Here is a 20,701-nt window from a genome sequence, read left to right as displayed (position 1 = left end):
CATTCTCAGAAAGAAAGAAACGAAGAAAGAAAATCAGTATTTTAGAAGAAAGAACTGGCTATTATTCAAGCTGATAAAGGTACAGGGAAAGGAGCATACAAAAACAGTGTAATAAAGAGATTACCAGAGAAACACATCATACTACATATTCTGCAGACTTAAACCAAGGTTAGGCACTTGCGGTCGATGAGTTGTGAGAAGGGTAGCAGTAGCAGGGGCACAGAGCAGGGCTGTCAGTCACTGCCCAGTTCAGGTCTGGTACTCCCTCTGAAGTGAAAACCTCTAATATGAGATAGATACCCAGACAAGTGAAAAAATACATTACCAGGAAAGACATGCATTCATAGATACCCATCCAAACCACATAGTTTTAGATAATCAGTAAATCAGTCTTAACATATTTTGTATTTTGTTTAGCCTTTTGCATATTTTACTGTCTGCTGTTTTGAGAGTAAAAAATGGCAAGAATTCATAACAGTGTAATGCTAGCAGGCAATAAGACAGACTGGTTGCATTGCTTGCAGGTTAGCTGTGATTACCCAGTACAAGTGCCCGGGTAGTGTTTTTATATATTATAACATCTTTTTTCACAATACAATGAATTCAGAAATCACTGTGAATATCTAAAAACAGTATATGCAGAACATAAATGATAAGAATTAGTTTTCTCTTACAATTATTTTGCAGCATCCTTTCCATAACCAGACATCAATATGATGAAAATAATAGATTTACCCACATTGTTGATAGTCAGCGGTCTAGCATGCTTGCTATTGAACACTGACATTTTTCTCAATGAAACTCAAACCTCTGGCGTAACTCTTATCAGACCCCATGCTAGCAGGGATCTAGCTACATATACGGCACCGATGAGGTAATAACTTGCACATGGTGCCTCTGAAAAGCCTGTGATATGTTTGGAGGAGTATTACACAAAAGAAGAACAAAAGACCAGTTACACAATGCTCACAACTGCAACAACAAAATCAGACTCCAGAAGGCATACTGTAGAACAGAGAATAGTTGAACCTTGGTTAGCATAGTATAATATGGGATTAAGTACTTTCAAGGGGTCTGTCATGCCAGTTTCAGACACTGTTCGGGTTGTAACACAGCATGTTGAGCTGCAGGTTCTCATCCCAGTGTCTGAGGATGATAAAGAGCTGGTTGGCAGCAGCTTTGATGGAGGCTAAATCCCGGCCTTCTGGTATGTTCTGGGCGCTCAACCACATGCTGGCTTTGGCAGCGACCAGCTCCCACTCTATGAAGTAGCTGGCCGAGCTGTGCTCCAGCCAGGCCAGAGCCACAGCCGTGGCCCACACCATGCTTTCTGGATCTAGCATCTTCTTTGTTACGCCACCAGGGGACACTGTGGCCAGGGGTGTTTCCAGGCTCTCTGACTCAGAGCCCCGCCCACTGTCCCTTTGGGAGCTGGGGAATACAGGAGGTTCAGTAGAGGTGGAGCAGGATGGGCTGAACAAGGAGGATGCCTCAGTCCGGGGACTCCTGGCTGGATAAGAAAAGCTGTGGCTGCTGACTCCTTGCTCTGCAGGCTGCCGCTGCTGCTGCTGAGATATTTCTGGTTCAGAGGGCGACCTGCGTCCGTCGCTGGTGCTCTCAGTACGGCGGCTGCCTGAGTGGGACAGGTGGCCCAGGCTGGTCCGGTGGCTGGTGAAGGGGGAGGTCCACTTCAGCTTGTCCATTGGCACATTGATGGCATCACACAGAGCTATGTCCAGGGGAAAAGCCCCACAAGCCAACTGTAACAACACCTGTGGAAAAGGAAACAAGCAGAACTTTTATGTATTTAAAGCTTCACGACAGCCTTGAGACTCAACTGAGAAAAAACATGGAAGAAGAACATAATCTGATGGTGAAGTCTACATGGTTCTCATCTGTCGACCTCTTACTAATAGATTAATAAATTAAGTGTTTATTTCATGTTGAGTGTAAAGGGTCCTCAATTCACTTGACCCTCTGAAATTTTGCATAGTGCAACTTTAAAGAGCATTACCCATTTTCCCTGATGATCTTGAGATTCAAAGTAGCAATTATTACAGTTTCAAGTCCATTTTAAAAGTAGAGTCGGCAATTCAGGAGAAAGATTGCTGATATTTGAACTCAACAGCCACCTTTACCATCCATCTCTCTCGCGCTGCCTCCTTTCCCCCATCTCCTCTCCCCCTCCCCTTCCCCCTATCCTGTGCAGGAACATGAACACCTCCTGTTGCCCAGTGGCTGAAATAGTGTTGTGTGGCCAGGTATGAGTCACTTTGTTTGTTTCCCATTTACAAAGCCATAGCTGTGCCTGGACACTGGATTTTTTTGTCAGCACACACACAGAACGGACAGTTGGTGGATCATGAGGAGATATTCGCTGATCAAATATCAATGATTTAAACCCAGAATGGCTGACTACACCTTTAAGCATCGATTAACAAAATAACATGCAGGTTCCCATTTGGTACTCGCTAGACAGTATTTGGCGTTTCAGTTGCACTTATGGATCCGGTACCCACCAGAGGAATGTAGTCTTTGTTCTCGTTGTCACTTTCCCCAATTGAATCACCAGACTTGCTGTGTGATCGACACATGAATCCTTTGGCAGCCCGAGTCAGGAGACGAGTCCTGCTGAGGGCCAGTCTGACAGGAGAGAGGGGGACACACATGTAAGCCACAGTGCACATCAGACACACCGCTCATAGCTTTTATCTGCTGCTGCCATCACAACTAGGACATTCCTTTCAATAATCCTTTTGTGGATTCATAAAATAACCTTACATGCCAGTCACTGTCAAGTATAATAATCATTTTTTTACTATTACTCCGGTAGACGTGATGACTTTCAGAGAAACCCATCAAGGGGCAAAATTTTAGATGAGTAATGTTTTGCATTTCATATAGGGACATTCATTTGACATTGTAGATTAGACCAGCAGTGGCCTATCACATATCTTTGAGATTAAATCCTCTAGAAAAGTGAAATTCAATCCATACAAATGGATAGAGAAAATTGTGTAAAAAAAATAATCTGCAGTTAAACAGAACAGAAATTTCCATAATTGCAGATCACCAAGGTATGAATCACCAAATTCACTGAAGTGCCTGTTTGCTTAATTAGCATACACAGTGTTAGTAGAGCTTGCAAATACAGTGCTTCAAGGTGCCAGGTAGTCTGCGATTCAGCTCGAGTCCCCACATCACCCACCTGGCAGAAAAAAGGCTCTCCACCGATTTCTGTGATTGGTCTGAGGTCACAGACGAACTCCTCTGACAAGCTGAGAGAAAGACAGGGCTGTGATGTTACTTTTCGATTAACTTCTCAATATGACTCCTTCACATATTCAAGGGGTAAGAGACCAGCTGCGATGTAACAGTGACAGCACAGACACACAGTCACACAGTGGTCCCCAGCTAACCTTCACTGTGTGTATTGTCCATGTGTGCTTATAGAAAATGTCTCTACTGGGCTTGTGAGTGCAGACCACAATATTGTGTTGACCTCTTCCACCACTTACATGAGGGACTGAAATTACAATAATCTGATCTTTCACATTAGGAAAAATATAATTGTTCCCCAGAAAATGACAAGACACTGCCTGACAGAATTGATGAGATACAGCAATACTGAACTCACCATCTGTGAAGCTGCATTTTTCCCAGCTAGAAGAAGAGGGTGTGCTGCACGGAGACGCTCCATCCTCACCTAGCACATTCAATGAAAACATTTCTAAATCTAACAGAGTCACAAGTTGTTCATGCCAAAAGTACGAGTTGTTGCTTTTTGTGAATGTTATAAAATTATTGCCTGAATTTCAATCAAACAAATCGATTCAAGCATTTATGTGGGTCTGGTGAGGATAAACAACATCATTTGACAAGACTGATGTGATCCACTGGGGTCTGTGCTCGACTGTGTGCTTCTTTATTAAAGTGGCAGCACTGCGCAGAGGCTTGAGGAACATGAAATACCCTCCGTGGCTTAATCCTGCTGTTGCTATGCCACTACTGACCGTTTTGAAATGTTGTGCCCTTTTTCTGAAGTTGAAGTATTTTTAACTTTCAGTGCGCAGCATGCAGCTCTCAGTACTGCCGAGGACATGAAGTGCTGCATCCTCTTGATTTCAAACAGACATAAAAATGCAAGGTAATATAAACAAATCTTCAATCACTAGCAGAAAACAAATTTCTCCCTTAAAAATGATATTCAGTCCACTGTATTCATTCTAACTGATCTCTCTCTACAGACTTTATTTTATTTCTTTTCCTGGCGCTTTGCTCTCCATCACTGTTTTTTGATCTAGGAATTTCTCCCATATGTCCCTGTTTCATCTTTGGGTTTTTTGGGGAGGTTTTTTTTCCTGCCACAATGAGGATTAAGTCGGGTGGGTGTTCTGTTCTATTCTGTTTTATTCGCTACAAGCTTGTGAACCAGTAAACATTGATTAGGGCTCTAAATAAATGTAAACATAAAACTAGGAATTGAAATCATTCGGGATTGACAAATGTCGGCTAAAATGTAATGCTTGCTCCTATGAATTTCTACGGGACAAATTTGCCTCATGCAGACAAAGTCGATCATATCGTAAGCACAGATCCCATGCGGACACACACACAGCCTGAGTCTTACTGTTGGGCAGCAGGATGTCTTCAGGATCCTCTGACATGCATCCAGACTGAGAGCGGCCCAGTCCAATGGAGTAACCTCTGTTTTTCCTGCTCCCCGAGTGGGAGCTGGAGTGCGAGCCCCTCTTCAGACCTTCACCTGAAACATCAATAGCTTTTAACAAAGGCATATTAAGGCCATTTTCACCCTGGAGAGCTGGCCTAAGCAACAAGCTACTACATAAAATTCACATCTTATGATACTTGATCAATTTTAAACCCTATGCAGACACAAATAAGTCTCTGCCAAAGCTATAAGCTATAAACAAGAGAGCTTAGGCTATTTTATTAACATACTGTATGTTAACAACATAGTCTTACATAAAATCCTAAGGCTGCTCTACTGATAGTGAATGGAAGAAGGGTTTTATGGACATAATGGCTCATCCAGGGTGAATTCATGCAGCTCATGCAGAGTGCATTTTCTGGCTCATAGCTAGTAGCACTACAATGAAATTTAGCTCACTTTAAACACAAATACATTTCTCCACAATGTCAGTGTCCTCTCTATGTAAAGTTCCAGCTTATTTTTCTTTAAATGACACAGATTAGAGTCTCTTTTTTTTATTTTGGAGGACATACTAAAATAATAGGAATTCAGTTTTTGCTCCAAGTATTGAGGACTTGCATATTGCTATTCAAACAGAAAGTTACATAAGCAATTTAAAATCTCAAACACATGAAATCCAAATGGCTTACCAGGATTTATATATTCAATAGATGTCTGCAAGTACTCATTAGTGTCCAGATCAATTGGAACAAAAGCAGTGTATTTGCTCAGTATATTGCAGGCCTTGCTGGTGTGAATGGCGTATAGTTGGTACCTCCTGCCAGATCCTGTGAAATATAAGCGTAATCATACATGATGTCAAAGTATTGCACATTAACGAGAATTGGATGAGAGTGTTGAATAAGAAATTGTCCATGCGGTAATTCAGTCTTTTAAAGGAGAATGGAGAATTTTCCACTGAAGCTCACCGTGCTCAATCTCACACTCCTTGTCTGCCATGTGTTCAAAGTCATGTATGATGGACCGTCCGGCCAGGTGATGGAAGGTCTCATTCCACAGCTCCTCGTGAACCTTTTCCTCCCGCTCCCGGCCATTCAGGTAGGGCTCAATATCAAAGACCACCTCCCACTTTACAGATTTCCCACACAGCAGTCCAGAGACCACAGCCTTGCAGTCCCCTTTCCCTCGGTTGGCAGCACCCAAGTCTGAGGCATGGCTCTCCTGTGGGGTTTCTGCCTCACATAACTGGTGGCCATAGCCATCTGAAACATCACAAGAGCAGCATTTGAGTCCTTGATGTGCCTTTCGTTCCTCATTGTGTTTTTACACTTTCTAGTGCTGTAGTATTTGAGTCCAAGGCTGAGCTTTGTGACTCAGTTTCTATTAAGTGTGACTCAGCTCGAGTTCAGATTCCACTTTTGCTTTTCACTTGTAAGTGATCCTCATGATTGGATTTGTGACATTATTTAGGCTTTATATTGTAATGCATAAAGTTTATCACACACTTAATACTCACCCTGTTCTAATAGCCTGCGATAAATATGTTTGCTAATAAGCAACCTCTGTGGTTTCATTCATCCCCTGGCTAATTTGCCCTGTTATCTATAAATATAGAAAAAAAAAAAAAAATCTTGTCTCCTCTAACAGCCACCGCTCTGTTCTATCATTTGCCGTGACACTTCAGCAACTGCTGAAACACTGAGGCAAGGTCCCTGACTAACTGCCACTTTATGCACAACCTTTCCCAAATGACATTTGGGAGAAATTCTGTTTTGACGCAAGGACTTGCAACCATGACTGTATATTTCAGAGTTTTGATGGGATATTTAACTTGGCATAACATTAAAGGGTCAAGTCATAATTTGTCTGACGAATCATAAATGCACATATCAGCCCAGCATTCCATATGCAGTGAATGTAATAATTTTAATAATATAGTAAGCAAAGGTCTTTAATATGCTATGGACGCACATGGGCAGATGCAGTGAATATTTTGATACTTCGCACTTTTTAAACAATATATTCAACTATTCTTATTTTTTGAATGTGAGAGAATGGTGACCTCCTTGCTGTGGTCTAACCTATGTCTCCGATGCTGCCAACAGATGGGCTGTCGGTGGAGGATCTTGATCCATCTTCTCCAGTGATGCTGCGAGCTGCAGCCTGCACGCTGCTGCTGGGCAGAGGGCTGGCCTGAGGCTGGGGATGGAAATGAAGCTCAGAGTCGGCCTCCTGCTGCAGTTGTCCCTCTTGCTGAGGGAGAGGCCTGTGACAGCTGGCAGGACGCCCCCTGGAAGATGTGGCACACAGGCTTGCCAGCTGTGGCTGAATACAACAGAAAACAGAATTGATTATTCAAGCAAAATACTCCGGTGGAAGATGACTGGCACTGGCTTTTGACTGTCTGCTCACTAACAAAATTTTCATAAATTCTCATCCTTTCAAGTTACAGTCACTTCTATTTGTAATTGTGATTCTATAATTCTGGTCTATTTATCCATGCTGCCCTGCTGTCCTAAGTCTTAGTTCAGTGTTGCACAGACTGTAGACTGCCTCAACAAGCTTCAGCACCCATGCCAGAAAGATAATTCCCTCCACATTTAATAATAATAATAGTTTGAAAACCATGCAAACAACTTCAATAGTAAAATAGATAAGATGCAGTTTTGTGCAATACAGTTGCCGCCTCAGAATAATTCAGATAAATTCAATAGCTGCAGCAATACAGCAACATAAGGATTTTGAATGATATTCTGTTTTTTTCTAACCCAATATAGAAAGTGGATCTTCATGTGCGATATAGGAAATACAGTTTCTTCATGCGTTGTTAGATTATAATGAAGACGCTCCCTAGGCAACATTCCAACTTAATTATCATTCAGAAATTTTGCCCCTCATTACAGAAGAGAGAACATTACTCTTTTGTATTCTATATTACACTCCACCCCAGTAAAGGGTCAGATGGCTGTTTTCTCATTTGTAACCAAATTCTGTGCATAAATATCACCTTTCCATATACAATACACATCAAATTTGTAAAATAGGATATAAAATACAATCTCCCTGCTTGTTTGAACCGTAAGACTTGATTGTACATTATTAAGTGTATGTGTGTGGATATACATGTAATATAAAGCATGGCAGTTTAAATTTTTTGCAAGACAGCTCAGTTTGTGTGCACTTGCTTAGGATCTGTGTGCTGCAACTAAATTGCCTTTGTGTCATTGGGACAAAAACAAGAAACTTAACTGTTGACCGAAAATTGCATTACTTTAGACGAGCATGAGTCCCCTTAGCAAAACAATCCCATGAATTTTATTATTCCACATCTGGGGCCATACCTGGAATTCGTTCTTCCACTGTGCTCCATAGTCAGGACTCGTTTGGCCAATAAGCTCCTGGACTTTTGCCCTCCTCAGAGGATTCTTCCCCACCACAGAGCTCGGGTCACTGGGGGTGTAGACCTTCTTTGCTGGGTTGTAGTCCACTATCTGGTTGGTGCTGTATGCACGTCTCCTTGGTGAGGTTTTACTGTCAATCCCTGAAGTTTTGTTCAAGGACAGGACATTCTAAGCACAAATACACTCTGAAATAACCATGTAAAGACTGCAAATGCTCAACTGATTGTGTAATCTTTATAGGTAATAATTTGTGACATTTTCAAATAAATCTATGTACTTTTTGCTACTACACTCAACTGATGACTAACGCAATTGTGCTTCAGCCTATAAGAAGTTCATGAGAGCTTTTACATTTACTGTTCCAAACACCTACAGTACTGTAACTGGCAGATTTTTCCTAGATTAAAAAAACCCTCACAGTGCACAAGAAGTGATGCGTGTTGCATTTGTGGACGCATCAATAGCGATTTGTTTGGAATACATAGAAGAACTGGTTAATTAGCATGAGCACTGATTACCACCTATAGAACAGCAACAACAACAGAACAGAAAATCAGAGGAAAACAGCATCACAGTAGTGGAAACACTGTGTGATTGCCGGATGACGGTGATTATAATGCCCCCCACGACTGCAGTAAGTCACCGTGCGTGCAATTATCGTATGTTTCTTGTTGTATGTGTGATGTTCTATGTTTGAGATGTTGCTGCTTGAAGCTTGGCGGACTTTTCGGCCTGTTGGTGGCGCTGTGGCGAGCCAATCAGATTCATTTTATAAATGCTGGATATCAATGTAAAAATGCGCCATTCCTCAAAGGTTTCATCAAATTTTACCCAGCAGTGTCTGAGATACTGAGCGTGAGGTTTAGGGCCCTTGATGACCGTATGCGAAAGACAGGTTATCTCTTCAGCAAGGTGGTATAATAGCAAAATTGCTCTAAACTTGGATCACATCACGAATTCCCTCACTTATTACACATACAGATTCTTACCCACAAGGTCTTGCTCGACAGTGGCTGGGTTGCTCTCTGACATGGAGTCCAAGTAGGAGTCATACAGAGAGTGAGAGTGTGGCTCTCTGTGGGGGCCCTGACCGTCAAAAGTCATCTTCACCGGGTCTTCCTCTTGAGAGTGGTAGAACACTGAGCTGGCTGACTCATTGGAGCGCATCATGCTGTATCGCCTCCTCTTATCCTGTTGAGATTGTGAGTGGGTGATGCATCCGAGTCAAGAGCTTCAACGCACTCTTATGCACAAGGCCTGATAAAAAGCGAACTCGCACTTCATTTCCATAGTCCTAGTCATCTCAGTGGGGCTCATTTTCAAACACTTTTCACGGGTGACTGATAGTCTCGAGTGATATTTATAACGTTATTTTGGTTTAGCAAACTAATCACAGAGCATAATAAGATATATATATATAGTTCAGCACAGAAAATCATCATGTGCACAGGTGTCTGCACTTACAGATTTAGGGTTGGAATGGTAACGGGTGGTGTCACAAACTACGCTGTAGCCAATCAGACGGTCTCCGGGAAACAGGAAAGTGCTGCCCACAGGGGACAGCAACACTTCCTTGGTCTCAGGGAAGAGCCATTCGATGGCAATGTCACTGAGCACCGGACACATGGTCCTCTTCAGGGACTTTATCATCTGTGCAGCAAAAGAAAGCAAATTGAAATACAAATCCCTCCAGACAGAATACACCAGTTTATCAGTCTCAGATATTAAGATACAGCCAGACCATTACGCGAAGTGGGCATCTGCTATGACAAGGATAATGTTTGATCAATGTTTTCTTTTGACAGAATAATTTACTAATTGGTAACAGCGGCAGACACAACACTTTGCAACCACTGCGTAATGGCCCCCCGGTGACCTTCGGAATAGATGGTTGTCACAGAGAGGGGTACACATGTCTCTGGAAATAAGTACCTTAGGTTGCAGCCTCTCTCCTTCAGCTAAGAACTCAGCTGTTCCTTTGGAAACAACAGCCAGTCCCTGCACGAGCCTCCTGCAAGCGTTCTGCCCAATGCCGAATGTGTAACATCTGCACAAACACAGTGAACACTGCAGCTCTACAGACAGATCCACAGATATGTGAGCCTAATAAGATGCATCTCCTTGGGATGTATACTCATTCAACATGAGTTAAAGAGATGTTCTACTGGTGCATGGTGAAATATTGCACAAACCAAACAAATCACAAAGTATAACCTCCAGAAATAATCTAATTTGTGAATCATAGCTATGGAACACACAAACAGAGCGAAACAGCAAATTATTTTTCATGCTGGAAAGTAAAGGCATGCCTGCAGCCCCTCAGAGTTCTCCAGGGAGGTTTGGTGCTGCTGAGTTTTCATCATGGTTAAAGTCTTAGATCTGTCAGTTCCATTCCTTACAAAACAGATGAGCTAGCTATCCCATACCACCAGTTATGGCATTTTGCGCATTTGATGAGGGCAAAAAAAAAATGGTGACTATAAAGAAAACATGACCTTTTACATAGCTACAAATCTGACATGGATTTCTGGAATAGTGATTCATTGTTAGTTGCTCTGGTCGCTGACTGGGTGCTGAATTGTGAGCATAGTGTGATAATGACCCAGGATGTGTGGATGAATTGGCCAAGCTCAGTGTTGCTAATGCAATCATCTGAGGGCAGTCATCCATTAAAAGCAGGAAGACAAATGTCAATTATTTTGAGAATGACTCGGGAGAGGTACTCACAGTGTGAGATTATAGATGCAAAATGAAATGCTTTCCCTCTATCCTGCAGCTCTATTGTGCCACTGGTGTTCATTCTTTCAGCAAACAGTTGATGTTGGCATCCTGTAGAGAGCCTTCCCATTTCCTTACTGTAGCTGGATTTATTTAAAGCAAATGCTGCTTTATCTAGAGTAGCTGTCAAAATAAAATATGGCCCCTTTGGACTGTTTGTACTGATATATATTGTGCTATACTGAGAGTATGGTTCTAGTGCATTTTCCCAGGTTTCATTTTGAAAGGATTACAGTTCAATAACCAGGTGTTGCATATAAGCCCCTGACAATCCCCAAGATTTGATTACATGTTATCAGTGGGTTGTGTGTGGTCCATTTGCATAATGAGTATAAACAAAACGCGAATCTATTATTAAGAGCCATTTGCTTTAATAGAGCATATCCAATCTTATGTGCTCATGCCGCTGCTGTTGCTGTGGCTTCTGATAACGTTATGTTCAATCTGCTTTTAACTCTATAAAGGCGAGCAGCGACCTCAGACACCCATCCATATCAATTTGGGGTGTGTATTGCAATGCCTGTGAGGATGATTCACACTCAATTGGGTCACTTTGTAAAGGCTTTGGAGCCAATAGTGAGAGACAAAGGTTGCCAAAGTGATGAAAAGGCGCAATATTGACAATCTCAAAAATAGTTTGTCAATAATGATTTCCCCCTAATTCACCTGAGCACAGGTATTCCAAGAATGAAAATAGAGTCCCATATCCAGGTTGAGTGGGTTAACGGTAATACTTGCCTGATGTACCGTGCATGGCTGCGTACCAGCTCAATAACTTTGCCTGTGTTGCTGACAGCGCCGTCGGTGAGCAAGAAGAGCAGGCGGGGATGACCGCTGTACATTGGCTGCCTCAGGATCCAGTTGAGTGGTGCCAGGATGTTGGTTCCCCCCATGTCAGCTCTGATTTTCCTGATATACTCACAAGCCAGAGCCAGGGCTTCCTGGACCATGGAGAGGAAAGAGAGAGAGAGAACATACAGATTTTTCAGCACCATTTGTAGCACTGGAACACGGGAGAGACCCTAAAACCAACAGCATACAATTTATGTTATCTCCCCGAATCATGCAGAGCAGCTACAGGCTCCACCTCTGTGATGAATGCAAAAATTTCACATAATCTTGCTCCTCCACAACGAAAAGAAGTGACTTCACTATTTCTGCATGCAGTAACATAGGCCAAACAGAAAGGCAACCACGTGGTGTGACACAGGAATCAGCTTCTTCTATTGCCACAAAAACTTGAATTAATCTCCCTGCAGTATCAGAAAAAGCTAATGTTCACTGAGTGAAATTATACCAATCACTTAACCATTAGTCATTCATAAAGCCACCATTAAGTCAAGCAGCACATTTAATGGAACTTGTGTAATATAAAATAATGTAGACTTGATTTTAGGAATTTATGTGCAAAGACTGTTGGAGGAAATATATATAAGTTCCCACTGGGTTAGAGCACATGAAATGGAACAGGTGGGTTGCTGTATAATGCACAAAACAAAACAAATATTTGTTATCATTGGTGTGATAAGTAAGAAGTATTTCAAAGAAGAAATGAACACAAAAAGGGGCCCCTGGTTAGGCAACTACTAGATTGTAATTTTAAAGTTTTAAACGTTTGTCGACTAACTGCAGGGGCGCCGCCAGGAATTTTGGGCCCCATGAAAAAAAAAACGATATATATGTATTTACTAGTTGATGGTTTAATATTTTTTTATTAGTTTTTACCTATTTTTTGGGGCCCCTGTCAGGCAAGGGCTCTTGGAATTGTCCTAACTTTTCCCCCATATACGGCGCCCCTGACTAACTGTATCTTGGTACAGTAAACATCCTGTAAACATGGTGGCCTTTATGCAACCTGCCCAAGGACTGAGAATGGAATTTCATTCTCTAGATCATGCTGAGGCAAGTTACTAATGATCCATTGTTCCTGTCAAGTAGATACATAAAACAGACACAAATCAATATACCTCCTCATAGTTCTGACTGGTTGTGAATAGTGTTTTGAATGTAGAACCAAAGCCTATGATGTTGAAAAGGCATCCAGGCACAAGGCTCTTCAGAATCACCACCATGGCATCCTGAGAAAGAGACGCACACAGATATCAAGGCCAGGATAGTGTAGGAATGACATAACAAAGATAAATATCTTTGAAATGATTACAAAAAAACATAACAGAGTGAGAGCAACTAAAATCGATGTTGACCTTCTGATGTCAGGCTCACTGGGTAGCATGATCCTTTACATAGCTGTCATCTCTGTACAGCAAATTCAAACATCAATTTCAAGAAGAGCAGTGAATAGGCTCCATTTCAGTATTTCCTTGTGAAGCTAAAGGCTGTGCAGCCGTGCTATATTATATCAGCATATCTGCTATTTGATACACTTATATTGCAGAGGGGCAATTTCTAGAAGAGTATCAGTTATTTTTACGATGAACAGTGCATAAAACTAAACCGAGACAAGCTATGACAAAATGTCTGTGCACTAGGATGACAAAGATACAAGAAAAAAATCAATTCTTTTTAGCACTACCACTGATATACAACCAGTTTTTAGGGAGGCGGTTGAGCTATTCTGCAGTATTTCTTGAAAGACCATAGAGGTGAGGAGTTGTTACATCATTCAGCCGGTCTTAAGCTCAGGCCCTATAGTGTCAGACATACCCAATCAAAATCTGAGCATGAGTCACAAATTAACGTCAAGCATTGCGTCATGAGCCAGGGTTAATTCACAAACAACAGGCCTGGCAGCCCAGTCCGCCACAGACACATTAATTATGCAGCCCAGGACAGTTTTGGGCCTTCTCTAAGGATTTGGGGAGGAAAAAGTCACATTAAGTCTGAAAAGATTTCATTCTCAGGGCTAGCAGTTGGAGGATCTTTAGTGAATAGGAAGCAATTCAACTAATCAATACACTAGTCTATAGGTAGGTCACTACACACTGTCTGCTAACCACATTTATAATCTTCAGAGACTGAATCAAGGTACACTGCTGCCAGTGAGATGCACTTTAATGTATCATTTTTATTTGATATATAAGCTATTTCCTTTTAAATGTGTATAATCTAATGTATTTGCTGTCAGCTGCAACAGATTTCATTGCATTCAGCTGTTTTCATTGAAGAAAAACTCATCCAGGGATTTGCTGATTGTGTGTGATGGATAGCAATTGGCATGTTTATCAGTGTATATGAATGCATCTAAATGCTACCACTTCTCCCTGTGCAAGGAAACCAAACATGACAACATATCAATGTACCTTCACACGATTAATGTTGACGCCACTCATGCTGCCGCTGCGGTCAATGAGGAAGATGAATTCGCCATGCACTTTCCTCAGGTCTGCACTGATCGACTTCAGATCAGGGCAGAAGTTCAGCATGACCACAGGGTTGTGGAGGATGTCCTTGTGGAGGCGCTTGTGAATGATATCTACCTATGTGCAGAGAGAGAAAAGGAGCACAATCAGCTAGTAAAAAAAAAAAAAAAACATGAAACATGAAACATGGGTAATCAGTGAGCATGAGGTAACCTGACTGTCTGTAAATTTATGCACACTGTAATTCAACACTCAAAGAGGGTAACTGGAGTGAGCATCCAGAATAGGCTCACCTGATTTTGGAGAGAAAGGCAGACTAGATCAACTGCACATAAGCAGGAAATTCCAGGCTGGATGTTGTGAGCCCTTTGGAGGGTTTCCATAGAAACCCCTTTTTATCACACATGGTTTTATGGCTAAGTGCTTTTCCCTCATTCTCTTGTTGAGGTCTCGTGGTCTAATTGTGGCTGATGTTATGAATGTACAACAAGGTGCACTGGCACACACTCTTTTTTTCTCATAAATGTGTAAATTGCCCCAGACATGTTGTTGCAAAATAGTGTTGCTGATCTGATTTAACATCCATTCAATATAAAGTGATAAGGACATTCCTAGTAATACTGTGTAAAGGCAAAGCTGTAGTTTTTAAGACAACAGGGCTAATTTACCTGCCACTATAAAAAAAATCTAAATAAATTCAAAATAAATACAGCAGAAATCTTTCACGCAAAGCATGTTATCTTCATTGGTGTTCCACATATCCTTTCACTAAGATATTCTTTGACTGCTCCTCCACTTATCACTGTGTGAAATGCTGATGACACACTCACTTTCCTCTCATTGCTCGAGTCCTTCTTGGTGGCTTTGATGAAATCGCTGCGGCCATGAAGGTGCTCATCATACTCCTCCTGGGTCATGTCTCCATCCTCGATGAGCACGTGTGGCAAATGAGGCTCTAAAGTTTGGATACCGTGAAATATCACACAGACATTCCATCAACATGACAATGTGCGCCAGCAGCAATTACCCTGCTAATAAAGCAAATGGACAATGCCTGATATTGATCTTAAGCAGCAGCACGGGGCATCTGTAGTGCAAAATGATTTCTATGTTGACATAAAAATGAGTAATGGTAGTGACTCTATTTATAGGTGTTTGTTAAGAAAGAAAATAAGCAGGCAAGAAAAATTACCTTAGACCAATAAATAAAACATGTGGACCGGATGACTCTGCTGTTTCTTTCTATAATGCAAATTTCCCTTCCACTCCTTTAATCATTTTTACAACACAAAACCTGAATTTTCTGATTGCACTGGCCTCTCCTTCTCTAAGCTGCTGATGAAAATAGAAAATCCCTCTCTGCAGCATCCTGAGGTAAACCAGCCTCCAGCAGGCACTCCATTTCTCTGTTTCTCCCCATCTCTCTGCCACGTCTGAGTATCCTTGATGCGATGGAAACCACAGCACCACACCGAGCTGAATTGAATTGTACAGCACTGGCCTCGGGTCTGTTTGTGGACAGAGCCATCTTAAGAGGCCTATTGGATAAGCAGGGCCAGGGCTCATTCCTGCCTTTGGGAGACAACTGGCCAACACATAGGTCACGACAGCAATGAGGGAGAGAGAGGAGGAGAGAAGAAATACCTGATATTTGCACACCCACACAGTCTGGCTCTGAGGGTATGGTGGATAGTTTGTTACCGTGGGGAAACACACACAAGTGAGGCGGTGAATCACCTTGCCACCGATCTGATTAACAATATGTTTCTAAAAAACGTTTCAACAGACACTCCGGAGCGCTGGCTGATGGTTTGACAGAGCTGAGGTGAACACTGTTTCAAAATATTGTACTTCAGAAAAAAGGAAGGACTAATTGGGGTGCCATGCTGTGAGCGAGTGTTGAACCTGTGTACCTACCGCTGGGATAGATGAGGATTTCAACAGGACAGTCATAAGTGTACTTGTCAGCCAGAGTGATGACGACGCTGGTGGCAGAGCGGGCCAGAGGGTCAGCATCAGCACGGATGGCATGAGAGGGACTTTCTACACCTACACAAGGAAACCAATAAAGCAGATAAAGCAACCAGCGGCTACAAGCCCACTTGTAACAGTAATAAAAACCTGAAGGTCCCCAGTTGATCATGTCTGCAGGCAGCTCCTTGGATTGCGGCAAGTAATACATTATGCATCGATGCCATCGAGTGCTACTGGACATGCAATTACAGGCTGTGCAAGCACGGAAAACCCAACAAAGCTGTGATTATGGGGTGTAAAAATACGCAACAATATGCAAGTCGTGATGTTGACAGCGCACATCAGTGGGTGCCGTCTGCTCTTGCTGTGCAAAACCAGTTCACAGATTGTTCATCAAGTAACCAAATAAAAACAACAATTATTCACCTGAGGCACAAAATTATCCCTTGCTGCTTGATTTTATACAGAGCCATGTGAAAAAGTACAGAAGCCCTTCAATTCATGACATACGTAATGACACAGCTCCAACCCCTGAATGCAAAAGTAAAAGCTAATGTGGACCACCAGAAGGCATGGTTACAAGACAAATCAAGTGATCATACAGTACAATTTACACCTTTATGCATCTAGTTGATTTGACTTTACTATTGACCGTTGGTGAAAGGTGGTAAGGTGTTACAGGTTTGTTCTCTAACCTGCCAGGAGGTATGGAGCCCGTATCTCCAGCTGGAAGTTGAACTCGTAGTCCATGGAGTTGATGGCCTCTTCCTCCAGCAGAGAGGCCAAACACAGTTGAGAGGAGTGGGGATTTTGATCGTGATTACTTGGGGTGCAGGTATGCCTGTCCCTCCTGCAGGCGGCAGACCATACAAGAACGAAATGAAAACAATAACTAGTTCTGATATGTTCAGAAATCAAAGTATTCATTCCTGACTATCTGGTTTGAAAGCGCCAAAGCTAAATCCACATACAAAACACTTCTGCAATATGTGATATACTGCAGTGTTACATTAACAAGATAATGTTGGGGTTTTGTTGGTGTTTGGGGTTTTTCAAAGAATAAAAGGTCTTACTGACTACATGTTTTTGTTCTTACCCTCTGGAGAAGTTCGGGGACAGGCCCTGCTCCTCGTTGATGGTCCTCTGTACCCGAGGTGTACACACTGGTGGGGAGGAGACCCTGATGCCCCCATTGGGGAGGGTCAAGAGCTCAGAGGAGGTGCTGACCAATATGTTGACTGTCTCCATAGGAGGGATGACCCCAAGGTTAACCACTAACACCGTTCTCTCCAAATCTTCATCCATCACTATTTGTCCTGTAACACCAAACAAGAGCAACAAACCCAGGCTTCATACACTTTTTACCTTTGATTTCCAATGTCTTCTCCATAAATTTTAGCTTAATTTCTATGACCATACGAAATACAAAATCTGTTTTAACACTATGTTGTGAAAGTTGGTCTATATTTCAAATCCTGGGTGTGCCACTCTAGAACATTTGAGTAAATGACATACACCTACACCTTTAAAGAGCTTTTTTCATGATTTGATTCCAGCCCAAGTTGAATCAACAATTTGCAGCTTAACCATTATTTGGATTATCTACATAAGATTATAATTTTCCATAACTCATCTACTGACTTATACTAATACTGACTTTTCCTGGTTATCCATGTATGGATTCTCTAGGGATCAGTTGGGCTTTTTCCAAAGAACAAAGAAATAAAGAGATGATATTCAGGTCCACTCCTAAACTTATTGACGTTGCCATGTTGGCAACAGGTGTATAAAATCAAGCACTCAGGCATGCAGACTGTGAAACAAGACATTTGTGAAAGAATGGGCCGCTCTCAGGAGCTCAGTGAATTCCAGCGTGGAACTGTCATAGGATGCCACCTGTGCAACAAATCCAGTCGTGAAATTTCCTCGCTCCTAAATATTCCACAGTCAACTGTCAGCTCTATTATAACAAAATGGAAGCATTTGTGAACAACAGCAACTCAGCCACGAAGTGGTAGGCCACGTAAAGTGACAGAGAGGGGTCAGCGGATGCTGAAGCGCATAGTGCAAAGAGGTCGCCGACTTTCTGCACAGTCAATTGCTACAGAGCTACAAACTTCATGTGACCTTCAGATTAGCCCAAGTACAGTACGCAGAGAGCTTCATGGAATGGGTTTCCATGGCCGAGCAGCTGCAGCCAAGCCACACATCACCAAGTGCAATGCAAAGCGTCGGATGCAATGGTGTAAAGCACGCCGCCACTGGCCTCTAGAGCAGTGGAGACGCGTTCTCTGGAGTGATGAATCACGCTTTTCCATCTGGCAATCTGATGGACGAGTCTGGGTTTGGAGGTTGCCAGGAGAACGGTACATTTCAGACTGCATTGTGCCGACTGTGAAATTTGGTGGAGGAGGAATTATGGTGTGGGGTTGTTTTTCAGGAGCTGGGCTTGGCCCCTTAGTTCCAGTGAAAGGAACTTTGAATGCTTCAGGATACCAAAACATTTTGGACAATTCCATGCTCCCAACCTTGTGGGAACAGTTTGGAGCAGGCCCCTTCCTCTTCCAACATGACCGTGCACCAGTGCACAAAGCAAGGTCCATAAAGACATGGATGACAGAGTCTGGTGTGGATGAACTTGACTGGCCTGCACAGAGTCCTGACCTGAACCCGATAGAACACCTTTGGGATGAATTAGAGCGGAGACTGAGAGCCAGGCCTTCTCGACCAACATCAGTGTGTGACCTCACCAATGCGCTTTTGGAAGAATGGTCAAAAATTCCTATAAACACTCTCCTCAACCTTGTGGACAGTCTTCCCAGAAGAGTTGAAGCTGTAATAGCTGCAAAAGGTGGACCGACATCATATTGAACTCTATGGGTTAGGAATGGGATGGCACTTCAGTTCATAGTATGAGTAAAGGCAGGTGAGTGAATACTTTTGGTAATATAGTGTATATCATAAATTGTTCTATGTGGCCCCCATAATACCACTGGTTTGATCAAAAATAAATATTTCAATGTGCCAGCTAGTGTAAAGCCACCCAGGAACATAGCATTTTTGATGAGAACCTAACCTTTTGTATTCAGGTAAGGAGAGTTGTGCAGCCCTCTTTCTTTCAGCTAAGAGCCATCTCTTAAATTTCCTGGCTCTTCAATCAAGCCCTTTTTTAAAATCATACTGCAATCTTGCAAAAGTCATTCACATCTTCTTGTCCTCCTCTTCATTTCTGCCTGAATCAAAATGCTCTGCACTTCTTCCATTTGTAAACAGTGAATAAGTCACATCATTTCAGCAATGGTATGGTTTCTGTGGTTAACCACTGGTTTACGAATTGGCCCTCAGTTATATTGTTGATCTCCTAACCCCTTGATGTGCCAGTACACAGCTTTAGTTTGCTTGTCTTACCTTGATTGTGAGACAATTATGTGACTTTAAGGAAATGCAATACAAATAGAAAAAATATTATCATTCCATATCTCTTTTGAGCGTATATTGAGTTAAGGAAAAACAAAATTTAAAAAAAGCAATTTTATGTCTGTCCTCTATAGAAGCCATGATATTACTTCAGCTGTCTCCATAATTGCATCCATAATTACTACACTTGATAACGATGTGTGAGATTTTCAAAGTCTATATAACAAAAGGCTCATTCTTACCGCTGCCAGTCTGGAGGGCCCCATTAGATGCATTGCAGCTGTCAAGGTAACAGTCATCAATTTTTGCCTTGTCTTTGATTTGCAGTGTTATTATTTGATTTGCTATCATAGCTTCAAATCCAACAACAGTGGAGTTTTCTTCCAGTGGATAAATGAAGATTCCTGGGGAAAAAAAAACAACAACAGAGGATTTAACCAGAAGCAAGCAAGCAGTGCATGCACACATTCACTCTTAACAGCAATGCTTCAAACCTATGCTATAATGAGAGGGGAGGCTTTGATAGTGTGCTTCAGAGCATAGGACCATTTTAATTGGTAATTAAGAGGATGATATTGCCCTTTTGGCTCAAGTTTTGAAATGCATGCAATGAAAAAACATAAATCACTTTTCTCACTGCCACACACCTTGATTTGGTACTGGCACGTTATTCCTTAAACCCTTCAGTGTTCCCCAAGAGCATGCCCATGACCTTTAACAGCAAAGCTTTTATTGTGTTGGGTAGTTATCGGATCAATCTCCTGCAGTGTACTCACCCTCGATTGCATGGTCCTCAATATTTTCATATGTCATGGAGGCTGTCAATGCCAGAGTGTAACCCCTGACACAGGAAGTGATGTCAGAGACACTGAGGGGCAGAGCGTTCCGCCTTTCCTTGTTAATAAGTCCGGGCATGGTGCTGGTTTTAGGATTCTGGATCATTGCCACATGTCAAAAGATGTTTAAAAGAATACACTCATCAGATAATGATATGTCAGAGTACAAATTAGGAGGCTGTTGGAAGCTTCTCATCCTCTTTTTTCACTCTTATCCCTTGCATTGTTACCCAGCAATGACATCAAAGAAACAGGACCACAATAACGGCTGTGAACCTATATGAAAGCTGCTGTCCAGCC

At 42.2% G+C, this 20,701-nt stretch overlaps 1 protein-coding gene across 1 annotated transcript; it reads right to left on the bottom strand.

The window, feature by feature from the left end:
• Positions 1 to 1,088: 1,088 nt before the first annotated feature.
• Positions 1,089 to 20,480, bottom strand: vwa5b1 (von Willebrand factor A domain containing 5B1). The gene is made up of 21 exons (XM_030055800.1): positions 20,342 to 20,480; positions 19,808 to 19,969; positions 17,245 to 17,464; positions 16,844 to 16,998; positions 16,092 to 16,223; positions 15,005 to 15,129; positions 14,115 to 14,291; positions 12,822 to 12,932; positions 11,593 to 11,795; positions 10,009 to 10,123; positions 9,541 to 9,726; positions 9,066 to 9,267; positions 8,017 to 8,216; positions 6,757 to 7,000; positions 5,644 to 5,937; positions 5,365 to 5,502; positions 4,631 to 4,765; positions 3,638 to 3,706; positions 3,209 to 3,278; positions 2,520 to 2,643; positions 1,089 to 1,772 (listed from the first exon to the last, which is right to left on the bottom strand). Exons 1-21 carry the CDS (start codon positions 20,478 to 20,480, stop codon positions 1,089 to 1,091), a joined length of 3,885 nt encoding a protein of 1,294 aa, XP_029911660.1.
• Positions 20,481 to 20,701: the final 221 nt, after the last annotated feature.

The sequence above is a fragment of the Myripristis murdjan genome, chromosome 7 (assembly GCF_902150065.1).
Source record: "Myripristis murdjan chromosome 7, fMyrMur1.1, whole genome shotgun sequence".
Classification (NCBI taxonomy): Eukaryota; Metazoa; Chordata; class Actinopteri; order Holocentriformes; family Holocentridae; genus Myripristis; species Myripristis murdjan.
This window is presented reverse-complemented; position numbering and strand designations above follow the sequence as displayed.

Bases quoted from the DNA above. Each gene is read 5' to 3' on its own strand.
- vwa5b1 (XM_030055800.1), bottom strand. From the start codon at position 20,480: ATGCCCGGACTTATTAACAAGGAAAGGCGGAACGCTCTGCCCCTCAGT. The intron at 8,217-9,065 runs GTAAGAATCTGT...ACAAAACTTCAG, and splicing joins TGTCGAGCAAGACCTTGTGG to GGATTGACAGTAAAACCTCA. The intron at 4,766-5,364 runs GTAAGCCATTTG...TTGATGTTTCAG, and splicing joins TATTGAATATATAAATCCTG to GTGAAGGTCTGAAGAGGGGC.